The sequence below is a fragment of the Erpetoichthys calabaricus genome, chromosome 5 (genome assembly GCF_900747795.2).
Source record: "Erpetoichthys calabaricus chromosome 5, fErpCal1.3, whole genome shotgun sequence".
In the NCBI taxonomy this organism is placed as follows: Eukaryota; Metazoa; Chordata; class Cladistia; order Polypteriformes; family Polypteridae; genus Erpetoichthys; species Erpetoichthys calabaricus.
This window is the reverse complement of record NC_041398.2, coordinates 199,871,812-199,887,173: the sequence shown is the minus strand read 5'-3', so window position 1 is coordinate 199,887,173 and position 15,362 is coordinate 199,871,812. Positions and strand designations below refer to the sequence as shown.

Genomic DNA, 15,362 nt, shown 5'->3' with positions numbered 1-15,362 from the left:
TAGGCCAGTAAACTGCAATAAATTTAAGCCTTTTTCATAAATGTTCTCACTTGTAATGGGAAACCATTCCTAACTCCTGTCCTTTACCGTATATTACAGCATTTGAGTACATTTGGGCACAGAAGGTACAAAACTAATAGCACTTGCGTGTCTACTTCAGTAGTTTAATGAGGTGAAAACAAACCAGGTATAAAAAGTAATTACTCATCAGTGGCTTAAAAAAATCACGTATATTAAACACCTAGATTGCATTATTTTCTGTTAATTGGTCATTTTATCGTGCTGCCTTCTGTCTTTGCTTTTGGCTACAGGTTTTAATGATCCTGCACAAAGTGTTTCCTGCAGTCCAGGCTGCAGAGACAGCAGTACGACTTAACCCTCGGTGGTGGGAGGCCTGGCAAACCCTTGGACGTGCTCAGTTGAACTTAGGAGAGATAAACTTGGTATGTATTCATTTTGGGAGCTTTTCCATGCCACTTTTCCATTCCTAATAACAATACCAAACTAAAATGTGATAATTTTATGTTTATGTATGTTTTAGTAATTACAATTTGAATGTTTTTGAAAATAACTAGTCAGAACTGGAAGCAAACAGGGCATACTAATGATAAAACTCGAATGACATAAATTCTAAGCAGTGCATAGTTATTTATTCTTTAATGAACTTTTGAGCCATCCATCCATTTTCCAACCCGCTGAATCCGAACACAGGGTCATGGGGGTCTGCTGGAATCAATCCCAGTCAACACAGGGCGCAAGGCAGGGAACCAATCCCAGGCAGGGCACCAACCCACCGTAGTACTTTTGAGCCAGTCAGTCATTATTAAAAATGAATACTTTTTATACATTGTGGCAAGCGGCTGGGGCTGGTACCCAGCAGGGTCGCCTGGAAGGAATTGAAGAGGGACTACACCTCCTCCAGATCACGAGAGGGCAGCTGCCCTAGTTGGTATGGGGACCACGGGAACAGAGCATGGAAGCTCAAACCTGTAGTGGCCCGTGGTCACCGCCAGGGGGCGCCCGGATGCCTGAAAAGCCTTGGACGTCAGCACTTCTGCCACACCAGGAAGTGCTGCCGGAAGCTCGTCAAGAGGCACCTGGAGCATGTCCAGGTGGATTGAAAAGGGGCCGCCTCCCTCCATTCGTCAGCTGGAGTCGGGTGGAAGAGGACAGAGCTCGGAGGAGAGGAGTGGAGGCGGTCAGCAAGAGAGGCATTATTGGAAGAGGCCTGGACTGAGGGAGATTGGTGCAGGGGCACTGGGTTGTGCGGTGTTGTAAACAATAGTAATGTACAATAAATGTGTGTATGGTTTGAAGCCATCGGTGTCTGCCTGTCTGTCTCCAGGCTATTTACCACAACATCTAATATTTAATATTTTATAGGACAGACAATTAAACACTTATTGTTTTTTAATATATGCAGCATTAATTTCTTTTATGGTAGTCCTTTCCCACGTTGCAATATTTTTCCATTCACAAGTATAGAGTTAAACATCAACTATCATTATCAGCATGGACCGCATTCTAATTAGGGAACTAGTTGGAATAAAAACCTGCAGCCACAGCGGCCCTCCAGGACCGTCATTGAGGACCTCTGTCTTAAAGCAATCTTAATTTCATATCCGACCCAATTTGGAGAGCTATGTGAACAAAGACGCATATTAAATGTATACTTAAACATCAAAAAGGTCAACAGAGGCACAACTTTTTATTTTGTATCAGCATGAGAAAATCTGTGCCACGTTCTGAAAAAGATTTGGAGTATTCCATTTAAAGAAAAATTGATGTTTTTAAGTAAAATAGGACACCCTTTTCCATTTAGTTACAAATGGTAGATTAAAATTCTTCTCAATATGTACTGTAAAACAAAATGATGGCATGAGCACTATATTGTAAGGTATCGCAATTGACCTTTCATGACATAATGTCCTGCTGCTGGTGTAAGAGTATGCATGTTGTCCCAGTGTTTACATGGGTTTTCCTCCCACCTTCTCAAAGATGTGCTGATTAGTTTGATTAATGGTCCCAGATTAGCTTTGAATGAGTGTTATTTTGAGTCTGTGTGTGAACTGGCCCAGTGATGGACTCTGCCCAGGGTTTTTTCTTGTCTATTGTGAAAAGCTACAGCCCCACTGCAACCCTGAATTGGATTAAGTGAGCATAAGAGTGAAATGTTTTATTATGACACAATTCATATCTTCCTCGATATATTGTTAACTAGCAAAATACCCGCGCTTCGCAGCGGAGAAGTAGTGTGTTAAAGAGGTTATGAAAAAGTAAAGGAAACATTTTAAAAATAACGTAACATGATTGTCAATGTAATTGTGTTGTCATTGTTATGAGTGTTGCTGTCATATATATATACATATACACATATACACACACATATACAGATATATTATATATACATATACACATATATTTTTAATATATATATTTTTTATATATATATATATATATATACACATACATACATACATATACACACATAGATGCACTTACAATAACATAGAAATCAATATAAACAACATTAACATCATTATCATATGAGAATATGAAGTAATATATAAGAAGCACATTTCACATAAATATAAATTATTAAACAGTAAAATCTTCTTCTATAATTTGCTACCGTGGCTTTTCGTTGGTCTGTCCAGGATTTTAAATCACCTGTAGCTTGCAAACCGTTTCACGTATTGACTTGAAATCTGGTACACATATAATACGTCACGTCTGCTATCCGCTTTATGGGTGATGATTGTATTACTCTTTTTATGTTTATTTTATTTTAGAATCAACTCCTATCTGCGCACACCAGGGCGGCTGTGGGCAGATGCGTATGGTGTATTCACTCCATGTTATCGTGCATTGCGCTGTCACTGGTATTTTGATAAAAGAATTTGAACAATATATAAGAAGCGTATAAATTATTAAACAGTAAAACATTAACATTTAAGAAGTAAAGTTACATTGAGTACTACTGCAGTGCCTTTGGGTATACCTCATTTTTTCTTTGCCCATTACATGCTTAAATGTATACATTTTTTGGTGTACCTACCCGAGAACACGCGACATATAACCGACCGTGGGAGAAGCATGGATTTTAAACACGCGTTGAGTTCATCTGCTGGTCTCCCTCGTGGAATAACTGGTAATGTTTGACTAAAATCTACAGCGAGTAAAACGACATTACCTCCTTTTTTTTTTTTACGATCTCTGAGATCTTGCTTTTTTCGGTTCAAGGCTTCATAAGCTCTTTTATGTTCCATGGTGTACTTAATAAGTACTAATTATCCCAAACCATCATCTTTGAATGTTGCAAGACTTTCGCCTTGTATGTAGATCGGGGTAATTACATTCATTGCATTCCTAGTCTGAATCACAATCTGATTGTATGGGTGATTACCTGGCACTGTAGGGTTGCCACCCGTCCTTTAAAATACGGAATCGTGCCGCGTTTGACAATGAAATTGCGCGTCCCGTTTTAAATCAATACTGGACGGGATTTATCCCGTATTTTTTTTATCATTTTTTTTTTAAAGCAGCGTGTCATGCAAATCATCCCACACGCATTTTATGAAGATGCCTCCTTTCCTACTTTTGATTGGGTAATACTTGATGTCATCATTAGTTTGATTGGTCTTTTTAACTGTCCAGTGAGGAGGGCGTGTCTTTTAAGTAGAGTCTGCAAAGTGTTGGCACTGAGATGTGGCGTCAGCACCATAGTTGAAGCCCCTAACGTTGCGGTCAGCAAGTCGGCTAACATCCGCCATGTGCCGTCTTTCAGTTGCGAGAAGCAGATCATAGAATGGTTGAAAGTGTTGCCCCTAACGTTGCGCCACGGCGTGTGGTTCGTTTATACCTCGTGTCTTCTCATTAAACTTTTATCTCGCGAATATGTTATTGCAATCCGCAGCGGGAGCGTTTCTATAAACTTAATTTAAACTTACGTTTTACACCGTGCTTTGTTTCCCTTATGAACATGCTTGTATGCTTCACTCGCTCCGTTCTCAATTGTTTAATTAATTTTTTGCTCTTCGCTGTTTGCGGCTGTTCCTCCATTTCCCCCTACTTCGTTCTTTTATCTCGCGAATATGTTATTGCAATCCTTAACGGGAGCGTTTCAATAAACTGATTGAAAATAGTTTTGCATTTTCCTTTTTAGTAAAAGGCGAGCTTTTAAGCCTGAGAAATCACCCCGTAAATGCACACGTTTAATTGCACATGTGTTAATATGTATGGTTACACAGTATTAAAAGACAGTGAACAACGTCAGTTACCTTTGTTCCCACGTTTGATAAAAGGTGAGCTTTTAAGCCTGAGAAATCACCCCGTAAATGCACACGTTTAATTGCACATGTGTTAATATGTATGCTTACACAGTATTAAAAGACAGTCAAAAATTAACGTCATTTACCTTCGTTCCCGCGTGTGACTCGTGCTGTAAATCTCTTCCTTGTTTTTAGTTCACGTGATTACGTAGGAGGCGTGATGACGCGATACGTGACTCCGCCTCCTCCATTACAGTGTATGGACAAAAAATATGTTCCAGTTATGACCATTACGCTTTGAATTTCGAAATGAAACCTGCCTAACTTTTGTAAGTAAGCTGTAAGGAATGAGCCTGCCAAATTTCAGCCTTCCACCTACACGGGAAGTTGGAGAATTAGTGATGAGTCAGTCAGTGAGTGAGTGAGTCAGTCAGTCAGTCAGTAAGGGCTTTGCCTTTTATTATTATAGATAAACTTAGTCAATAAAGACATATGTTTTTGTTGTTGTTTTATTTTTAAATTAATCATTCTGTGCTCTGCACAAATTGATCAAAAGTGTATTTTTTTGACAGTTGAGCTCCATTTATTATCAGGTCCTGTTCCAAACATTATCTTAGATCATCTAGCAATACAGTCTTTGAAATAAGTTGGTAGAGTTCCAAAATGCAGTCAGTATGTTCATCATTATTAGATAGTATATGTGCTCCAGGTGGCTGATGACGACCTTCCAGCAGCACTTCCTGGTGGGGTGGAAGTGCTGCCCTTTGCCCCGGAAGCATTCTGGACGTCCCTGGAAGGCTCTTCCTCCATCTTAAAGAGTGTGGCGAAAGTAAAGGTCTCCCGGGTTCTAGGAGGCTTAAGGCACCCCCTGGCGGTGGCCACGGGTCCCAACGAGTTGGAAAGTCTCTCCTCCTCTCCTGTGGTCCTGTCCTGCTCCAGGGCGGTAGCCTGCTCATGACCCGGAAGGCATAACAGTCATCTTCCGGTCCTTCTATGCGTCCTGGCCGGGTAAGAACCCCAGGCGATCTGCCACACTATGAATATCAATGAAAGATTAAGTGAGTTGGGCAGGTTTCTTTTAACAAAATTAGTATTTTTGTAAAAGTAAAGGGTTGGCTGAAAAGTGTTTGAAATATAGTTGTACAAAGAATACCTTCCTATTGTCAATAGAGAAGTCTTTAAAATCTGAATAAAAGTACTGTATATTCCATAAGCTAAACACTATTAAACAATGTGCACCTTAACTTTAAAGTGTCTGTTACATTATTACTTTTTTTGAGTGAGTGCTGAGCCACCAGACTACTGAGAAACTGGTGGTAATTGGTAATGACAGGAACAAAGAGCAAACATATAAAAAGTGTTTGAGTAGGATTTTCCTTCCTTGGCTAACCAAGCTGTGTCAGTTTCGGTTTTCCCTTATTCCTTCCAGAGCTGCAAAGTTATATTTGCAACCCTATAATAAAACTGAAAATTAGTTAGTATCCTGCTCCCACCACTGCCTTAAGCTTTTGCTAGAATCTGTACTATGAATGGCTTTTTGCCATTCCTACAGAAAGAAGTTACAATGTTATCTGTTTTTATTTTTTCCAGTTTCCTCAGCTTCACAGTATAGCACTATTCCGAGTCTCAGTAGCTAAAATGTGTTTACTTTATGAATTAAAACTCTCGCTCCTTAAGTTTTCAATAAACCAGAGTATGCAACAGTGATCAACATTCAACTAATACCTTTTCCTGAATTCAACAGAAAAGGATAGGAAAACACAGAAACATAAAGAAAGGAATAGATGCAATTGTAATAACTATTATTTAGTATTAAATATTATGTTAAACAGAACATTGATAGCATAGTGCAGAAATGTTGCATTAATAAATGTTAAGTCTAGAATATGGAAACAAAAGTACAAAAAATACTAATAATAAAGTATTAAAGAAAGCTATGGAGAGTAATAGGAAAAGGAGCAAAAATAGAAATGGCAAGCAAAAATAAAACATGAATAGGTTTAAGGCAAATATAAAGATAAACAGATATAATAACATTGGGCAGATTGCAAAATAAAATAATTGTTTTGCTTTTATTTAGCAAAAAATATGCTGATGGGGTAAGCAATATTTATTTAACAAGATTTCTTAAAATAAGCTAAATAATCTTAAATACAAATTTCTCGATAAGTCAATTTATCCTGTAATAAGGAAAAGAAGATTTAATGACTTGATACAAAAACTTTTCACTTGGTTAGATTTCATTTTCAGCAGTAAAGAAATTTAAAGCTTCTAACTCTTTCAACAGCATCACCTCCAATACAGGTATCAGTGTGATCTGGCTTCTGCTTTTTGAAGTCTATGTCCAGCGCCTTGGTTTTGCTGACATTAAGGGCAAGATTGTTGTCCCGACATCACTGATTCAGCAGTAAGACCCTTCCTCTGTCATATCATTGTTTGTTATCAGGTGTATGATGGTGGCACCATCAGAAAATTATAGATTTAATTTAATTGAATTTAATGATTTAATTGTTGGTGATTAGACTTATGGTGGTGTTTTTTAATATATACAGCATTAATTTCTTTTATGGTGGTCCTTTCCCATGTTACAATATTTTTCCATTCACAAGTATAGAGTTAAACAAATTTGTTGGTGGTGTCATCAACAAATTATACAATGATATATTCAATTGTGAAACATACAATAAGCCTTACCTCTGTGGGTTATGTTGCCCTAGTGAAAAATATCATCTGTAGATTAAGGAGAGAACAAAGAGGAGTGTAACTGTTAAAACAAGTAATGGAACATTTATAGTGTTTAGCCATTGTGAGGTAATACTTAGGTAAACTGGTCATGCAATGTCCAATAATGCCACTAAGAACAAGTGCATGTGGTGTGATTATTGGGACTTGCTACCAACATACCCAGTCATGTGACCACTTTTTCCCATGGGGTCACAATTTTGTGTTAATAGTGAGTTTCCCACCAATATTAAGCAAGCAGTTCTCGAGACCTTTTCCAATTTCTGAAAATAAGGAAGGGCCAAATAGACATCTTCAGGTAGAATAAGTTTGATACATGTAATAGCATTTAGCTGTGTCTAGTGTAATGACTAGGCTAACTACTTGTTATAGTGTGGCCTGAAAAACTGAGATTCACTTGCTTCACAAAGCATTATTTTAAACATTCTGCTGCACTGTTACTTACATTATTGGAGTATTGTGAGATGTCCATTCCATGTGCTTCCAGCCAGAACTTCAAATTTTTTTCAAGTTTGTTGAAGGGGTTTATCGGAAATCAGTGTCATTATCATATTGAGAATTACATGAATAAACATTTGTGTGTTCATGTGTTTATATGTATTTTTTATATTGTCTGACATTGTACTTGATGTTTGATGTCATATTCAGGGTCTGTTTGTATAATACTACTGTCACTAGTTTGTGGAAGACATGCCAGTAAGAATCTGTATAGAAATGACAGTAACTGAACTTGAAATTTTGGAATACAGTTTTTTTTAGTTTTTTTCTCACAAAACAAATTTATGCATTTACACAACATTTTTGTGATAACTCTGTTTCATCATAAATGATTAAGGCTTATGTTTTATGCTCTGATTTTTTAAATGTAATTTTTATTTTTGTAACGGCATACCGTGGAATTCTTTTACCTGTTTCCATTGTATCCATCACATGTGTAATTTGTTACACAAAAACTCCCCCCACTCTAGTGGTGAAGAGAAACAACAATTTGTTTCCTTCCTTTGAATAAAAAAGTGACAAAATACTTCAGATGAATTATTTTCATATGTTTTATTTTTTTAAACATGATCTAAACTTCAGAAGTCAAATTTTAGGGAATTGGGATTTATGTTTCAAACTGAAAAAATTCAGTAAGATTTAAGGCCTGATGTTCAGATTAGTGCTCATTTATCCTCAGCTATAAGTCAGTCAGAGAGAGGCTGATTTCATATTATAAATTGCTAAATAAAACTTTTCAAGGCACATTTTCGGGTAGCATGCCTTAAGCAACATGATAAAATTCATTAATGTATACTGTAGTTTGCCATTTTTATAGCACCTTTATTTGTTCAAAACAGCTGAAGGTGTTGCATAAAACCTAAAATGTATACAATATGATCTTTAAAGAGAATGTTTAGTCAGAGACAGTTGAAACTAATTGTATTTGAGAGTGATTTTTTTTTTTTTTTATAAGCTGAAAATGTTTTTAATGAGAAAATAAATGTGCATTTATTTGGGCGCTGAGGTCACTTTTAGTTCAGTTCTTGTTTTTAACAGTTGGTGCTTCTGGAAGAATTTTCACAAAATAATTTAGAAATGCATCTAAATTATTTTTTATCTGTCAGAAGACATTGATCCAAAAGTGACATCAGATGATGACAGCACTTGTATTTTCCCCTTGTTCAGTGACAACTCATTATACTTCTCACTTGAGTCATTCCCTTTTATAATCTGTTAAAAGATATTAGTGTTACTATGTACTGTATATTCTATTAGGTTTTAAACTACTGCTTATTTTGTGCTCTCTGTGAGTTTAAATATCACTTCACCAGGAATTCTGTAAGCAATTTATATAGTTTTTGTTTAGATGTTCAGTCATTTCCAACACTTCATAACCTCATGGACTTTTTGCAGCAGGCCTGTCTGTCATCCACTGCTTTTTTGAGTTTCCTCTAGCTCATGTACATTGATACAGTTATTTCTTCTCATCCTCCGACATTCCATTTTCCTCTTGTCTTTGATCTTTCCTGGCATTAGTTTTCTGTATTGAATGTTGTTTTCTCATTATATTGGTTAATTGAATTTATTAAAAGAAAACAGCATTTTGTACAATCAAGTCAAACTTAACAAACCAGAGTTCAAACTTCACCTGAGAGAAAGAGTGGACAGCCAATAGAATTAGCAAATTTGTCATCTACTGTATGTCCTGGTCTTTATAGTTTGTATATTTGCCACCCAGTCATAAAATTGAAAGTTAGGTAGTGCCATGTCTCCCTCATCTTTAGGTTATTGTAGAGTCACTCTTTGGATGTATGGATGTTTTGAATTCCAAATAAATCATGTTATAATTGAATCTAATTTCTTAAGAAACAATTTGTTTAATGTATATGGGGATGCTCTGAAATAGAAAAAGAAGCTGTTGGAGGATGTTCGTCTTGATACTGTTATTTCTCCCTGCTAATGTGAAGGTAGACCATCTGTTCACATCTTGTTTAATTTTTACCATGCAGATAGCAACATTTTGTTGAAAAAGATCTTTATATTGTGATCATTTTCCCCTAGGTATTTAAACTGATCTGCTGAAATAAAAAGGGAAGGTGTCCAGTCCAATATTGCGTGCTAGAGAGTTCGCTGTAAAAAGCACACTTTCATCGAGTCCACATATCTTTTGAAATTCTACTAGTGTGTTGTGGACTGCTGGTACTGACATTTTTGGGTCTGATATATACAGTACCATATCATGTGCATATAATGATATTTTCTGTTCAAGTCCTTCTCTAGTAATCCCCTTTATCTCTGATACATTTCAAAAGTGAATTGCCAATGGTGACTGCAAAGAGCAATGGTGACAGGGGGCATCCTTGTCAAGTACCACATACTGCTCTGAAGTAGTTTGAAATAATGTTGCTAATATATGTTTGGGCTGAACACAAATTTGTGCAATGTGGTGAATAAGTAGTCCCATTCAACCATGTCCAATGATTTTTCTGCATCCAAAAATAATAAGATCTCTGGTGTGTTAAATTTTATAGGTGAGTATATTACAGTAAACAAACATCAAAGATTAAAAGCTAAGTGTTTGTCTTTAATTATTCCAGTTTGGTCTTGTGATATTACAGAAGGAAGAACTTTCTCAGTCCTTCCAGCTAGAACTTTGGAAAGTATCTTAATATCATTATTCAGAAGTGAAATTGATCTGTATGATGCGTATTGTAATAAGTCCTTATTTTTCTTTGGTAAGATGGTAATTAATGCTTGGCAAAAAGTTTGAGGTAGAATTCCCATGTCTCTAGCCTCTATAAATGTTGCTAATAGCAGTGGAGCCAAGTTGTTTGAAAATTTTTTATATAATTCTACTGGGTAGCCATCACGGTTTGCTGCTTTCCCACATTGGAATGAGTTTATAGCGTCTCTTATGTACTAAGAGCATCTAGCTGTGATATTTGTAATGCATCAAAAAATTAATTAGATTGTGTCTTATCTTCTTTAAACTGAGTAGAATATAAAAACTAAATAAAGGTAGTACTCTCTAAATGTGTGGGCTATATTTTTATGGTCACTAGTAAAGAGTCTGGTGTTATTTCTTTTAGTATAGAATAATTTGATCATCATTTGTTTCCTGCACCACAATTCAAAATCAATTATTTTCTGGCACTCAACCCTCCCTATGGTCTAACTCTCACAACCATACATTACCACTGAAAAGAGTATAGCTTTACAGTACCTATACAGACTTGTGTCAGTAATGTGACATGTTTCCTCTTTAGTATCTTGTACAAATTTGTCATAGTCTTCCTACAAAAAGGCAACCTTCTTTAATTTCACAGCTATAATCATCATCTGTTGAGATTTTTGACCCCAGAAAAATAAAATCTTGGACTACCTCCATTTGTTCCCCAACTATCTACCAGGAACTGGTAAGAATAGTTGCTATGATCTTAGTGTTTTTGATATTTACCAGCAAACCAGCTTTGGTACTCTTGATCTTAGGTTTTCCATTAACTGACACAAATGTGTTCTGATTATTATTATTCTTGTTTAAACAAAGTGTCTTGCAAATTCAAACAATAATAAATACAGTATTAGAGATTATAATGTGAAAACTTAATATAACACGGAACAAACTTCAAAGGTGAGCATAGTGCTAGATGGCAAATTTAGAATTTAAACAATAAAACAAGGTAATTAAAACTAGTTGCTTGATGATTAATTAAGTTGGTATAATTACTGGATTTCCAGAACAAGAGTAGAGAGGGTAACAAAGCCTATGAGGTCATGAGATGCATTGTAAAGAGATGTTTCTTTAAGTGATGCCTGAACATCAGGTGATTCAGATCAGGTAACTTGATAATGGGATGTGCATTTTACAGTATGAATACAAGAATTGAGAACCATCTTCTGGTTGTCGTATAAATATCTGTTGAGAAGCGGGAAAGGCAGCAGACAGAATAAAGACTTTTTTGGGAAATATAGAGAAAAGTTAAAGCATAAAAATGAATACTAAACTAATACCTTATTCAGCTGCTTAGTATATGTAGAGCAAATCAGGCGCCTTACTGAAATGATGCTCACTCCTACAGTGTAAGTTAGAACATTCTGAAAAGAACCTCTGCAGCTAATGACAGTCTTGGCACTTCTGTGCACAAAGCATTATGCAGTCTATTTTACAAGTTTAGGTGGAGGAAGACTAAACTGAAAAATTGTATGAAACATTAATGTATCCATTTTTTTTTTCAACCAGCCTTATTTAGTACATGTCCAAGGAAGTGAAACAACATTTGATGAGAAGTAGGACTGAACTCTGCACAGTTTCCAACATTTCACTCTGCATTTTGTGTTCCTCTTTTACATTGGCTTGGTTTCATGAATTTAATAGACAGATTGATGGGTGGAGTTCTATGTACCTGTACTATATAGGTCTTTATGGTTAGGGGTTAAATGTCATTGTCCAAAAAGATGCAGTTAAATGTTATGTGAAAAATGTATGTACATGGGTATTAGGAAAGAGAATAAGAGATGGAACCTCAACTCTCTATTGGGTGTTGTTTTCAGGTTTGGTACTGCATTATAGAATAATACAGAAATGGAAAGTTGTTATACTGTAAATGCATACTTTCTGAAGGTGGATGCAGAAAAAACAAGATGATGCCTGGAGATAATGAGGCAGGAAGTGGTCTGCGCATGTCTGTGTGCAGGGGCAAGGTAAAGCGATTACAAGGAATTTCCTTCACTTCAGAAGCAATTACAGGTGGATTAATAAAAAGCATTGGTATGAAAAGTATCCACAGTCCTGAACAGTCTTGCATTTATTGCATTGTTGTCATACTGTAAAAAAATAAATAATTTGTTCTTTGAATAGTGCAAAAAGTGGTTTAGAAGTATTCACTTTGAATACGTAAAAGAAACACTGTGAATCTTCTTTGCAATTATACACGTCACATCCATATAAAATTTGTTCAACAATTTTAAAATGTCCCAAAATATGCTAACAAAAGTATTACTGTATGTAGGTTTAGGTTTTCATTTGGTACAGATTCATTAAAAATGCACATTTTTACCTATGCTTCCTTTGCTTACTGCTTTTAAAAAGCGTTATCAACTGTAAAAGTAGGCCACACAAGTATTTATTGTATGTATCCTGTTTTACAGCTTTCAGTTAGTCCTGCCTTGCTCTTATCTGATATTGTATCATTTCATTTGTGGTAGTGCCAACTTTTACTGTATATCTGCCCCCACAGTACAGAGTACACAGTTGTTTTTTTTCTTTACATTACTTTATTTGCCATGCTTGTAAGAGCACAAAGGAATTTAGAGTACTGTATACTGGTGATAATTTCCTGGTTTATTGCTTAACTTTCTACACCATTGTCTCATATTTAAAAGATACTACAAGAAGTACATTAAATAAGGAGTTGCTGACAGTAATACACTTTTAAATTTTTGAATTAGTATGAACTCTCTTTTGTGTGTACTGTCCTGTATATATAAACAAATTGGTATAGACATTTGTATATATGCCATATTTATTGTGTACATAATTATGAAAACGTTCATTATGATTTTCTTGACGACTTTCTAGTGAAAACCTACCAAATATGGCAGACGAATAAATTTATCTCTTGTTCATAGAACCCACTGTCATTGTTACTCAGTAACTGTTTCATCTGTCATCTGTATACATTATACTTTGTTAATATACAGTAGCTTCAGAAAAAAGATAGACCATTTCTTTTTTTTTAAATAACCTTAAATTTGCATTTTCATATGTGTTTTCTGTTATCCTATGATTATCTTCATGTATACGTATGTGCATCTCAGGCTCTTTTCTGAATATGCAGTAATCATCCTGCATATACGTAACATTAAAGGGGTTGTATAGTTGCAACATAATGTATGTTGTACTTTTGAATTTATTTGAACTTTACAGCAAAGCATTATTATTATTTTTCTCACAATTAAACAATAATGTGCCAGGTTTACAAGGTCTGACACAATAACTCACTTTTATTTATATAACAATTCTAATGCTTGTCCCTTTCAATATTCTCCGCAATTATACACCAATGCAGTCTTGGTTTCCACTGGTCGAAGTTGTGGAGCAGATCAGTTTCTGTCAGCTGTCTCAAGATATATGATGTTTTCTTTTTTACTTCTTTACTACATCCATTGACTCGAAATGTGTTCCTTTAAGTACCAATTTCTATTTAGAAAAAACACACACACGAAACATTGTCTTTTTTTTTTTTTGAAAAAAATTTCAAATTGACACGTTGCTCAACTTTTAAATTTAGCATCATTCCAGCGCACAAGGGGAAACACAACTGCATTAAGCGGTGGCTGACAATCAACTAAACGGCAGAGAATGTTGTCATTTGTTGTGCAGGTTTGGACAGGTTTAACCCTGCATAGCAAGTGCTCATAATCAGTTCACACTGCTTTTTTTAAGAGATAGAAACACGGCCTTGTTATTTAATAGACAGAAACATAAAAATGCACTTGTAAGTGCTAATGACTTTGGAGCAAAATGTCTGGTTTTGGATAAGCAGTGGCTTTCTTTGTAAAGTGTAGTACTAGGGTGTTGTACCGTGTTAGGCCATTATGAATGTAGAGAAAAGCCAAGCAAAATGACACCTTTTATTGGCTAACTAAAAAGATTACTATTATGTAAGTGTACTATTATTTGCAAGACTTATAGAGTCCCTGAGCCTAGAAAAATGGAAGGCCCAGAGGTTCAGAAATACAAGGTTTAAAGTAAGAAACAAATCAACAAAAAGGGTGAAAACAATGGGAGCAATTTAAATGTGAAAGAACAAAGTAATCATCAAATTCTGGGGTCTTGTTCACACTGCCTTTCCAACTCTTCAATCAATGTGACACCCACCTATGCATGGCTTTAAACCTTAGAAAAGGCTTACCTTCAGTCAAGCTCCATGTTTATTTCAAGGTGTATAAATGGATCTATGTTTTCAATAGACACACTCGACCAGAACTCTCTGTCAGCCCTTACTGTCCTTGTATTCTTGAGCCTTAATGGCACAGTTTTCCAAGGCAGCTCCCAAGTTTTCTTTATCATTTTAGAAATAATATGGTTGCATATATTACATTCAATTACTTTGTACTCTCTAACAACTAGAATGTGTTGCCACTTCAAAATTTGCTTTACAGCTGATTTAATTCTCATAAAGTGTTTTCTTAATTACAATTTCAATTATTAACTAAATTGTTTTGCTACTGTTTAAAATCTTGGCATTCTAATTTTAAAAAGATTGATGACAATAATAATTATTAAAGTACAACTGAAATAGAATGTTATTATTTCTCAAAGTTGTGGAAACAGTTCAGAAGTTTGCAAAATTCAGACAGTACTGTACTCAATATTTTATGGTAGAAAAAAAAATCCAGAGTAATCTAATGTATACCACAAGATTAAAATCCCTTAGATGATCATACTTTCAGGAAATTAAATTCACTATGGGTCAAAAGAATACACAGTAAATTAGAGGGAAAATTTATTTAAAAGACACATTTAATCACAAAATAAGCCCAAAAACAGATAAACAAAGGGAGAGCAAATTAGTTTAATTAGTTTAAATCAAAAATAACAGCACCAGCTACCACTTAGTTTACCTGGGTTAGTGTCCTGCCTGCATACTCGCCTCTTCTATGTACAATATTTTTTTCCTCTTACACTCTCTTTGCTGTAGTTTACCTTTTGCTCATCATTTAAATATTCACAGCTAATTCACTTCAGGTGTCCTCAGTAGGGCTGGGCGATTTGGCCTAAAATCAAAATCTCGATTAATTGAACATTTTAACTCGATTACGATTAATGAACGATTATTTTATTTATTTATTTTTTTTTGCCCTCAT

The 15,362-nt window shown here is 35.4% G+C and overlaps 1 protein-coding gene across 1 annotated transcript in view; it reads left to right on the top strand.

Annotated features, from left to right (window-relative positions):
* The window catches only part of ttc33 (tetratricopeptide repeat domain 33), a 133,993-nt gene that overhangs the window by 96,946 nt on the left and 21,685 nt on the right, over positions 1-15,362 (top strand). Inside the window, exon 4 of the mRNA XM_028802395.2 lies at positions 312-443. Coding sequence (XP_028658228.1) covers positions 312-443 — 132 coding nt within the window. The remainder of the gene's footprint in view (positions 1-311; positions 444-15,362) is intronic.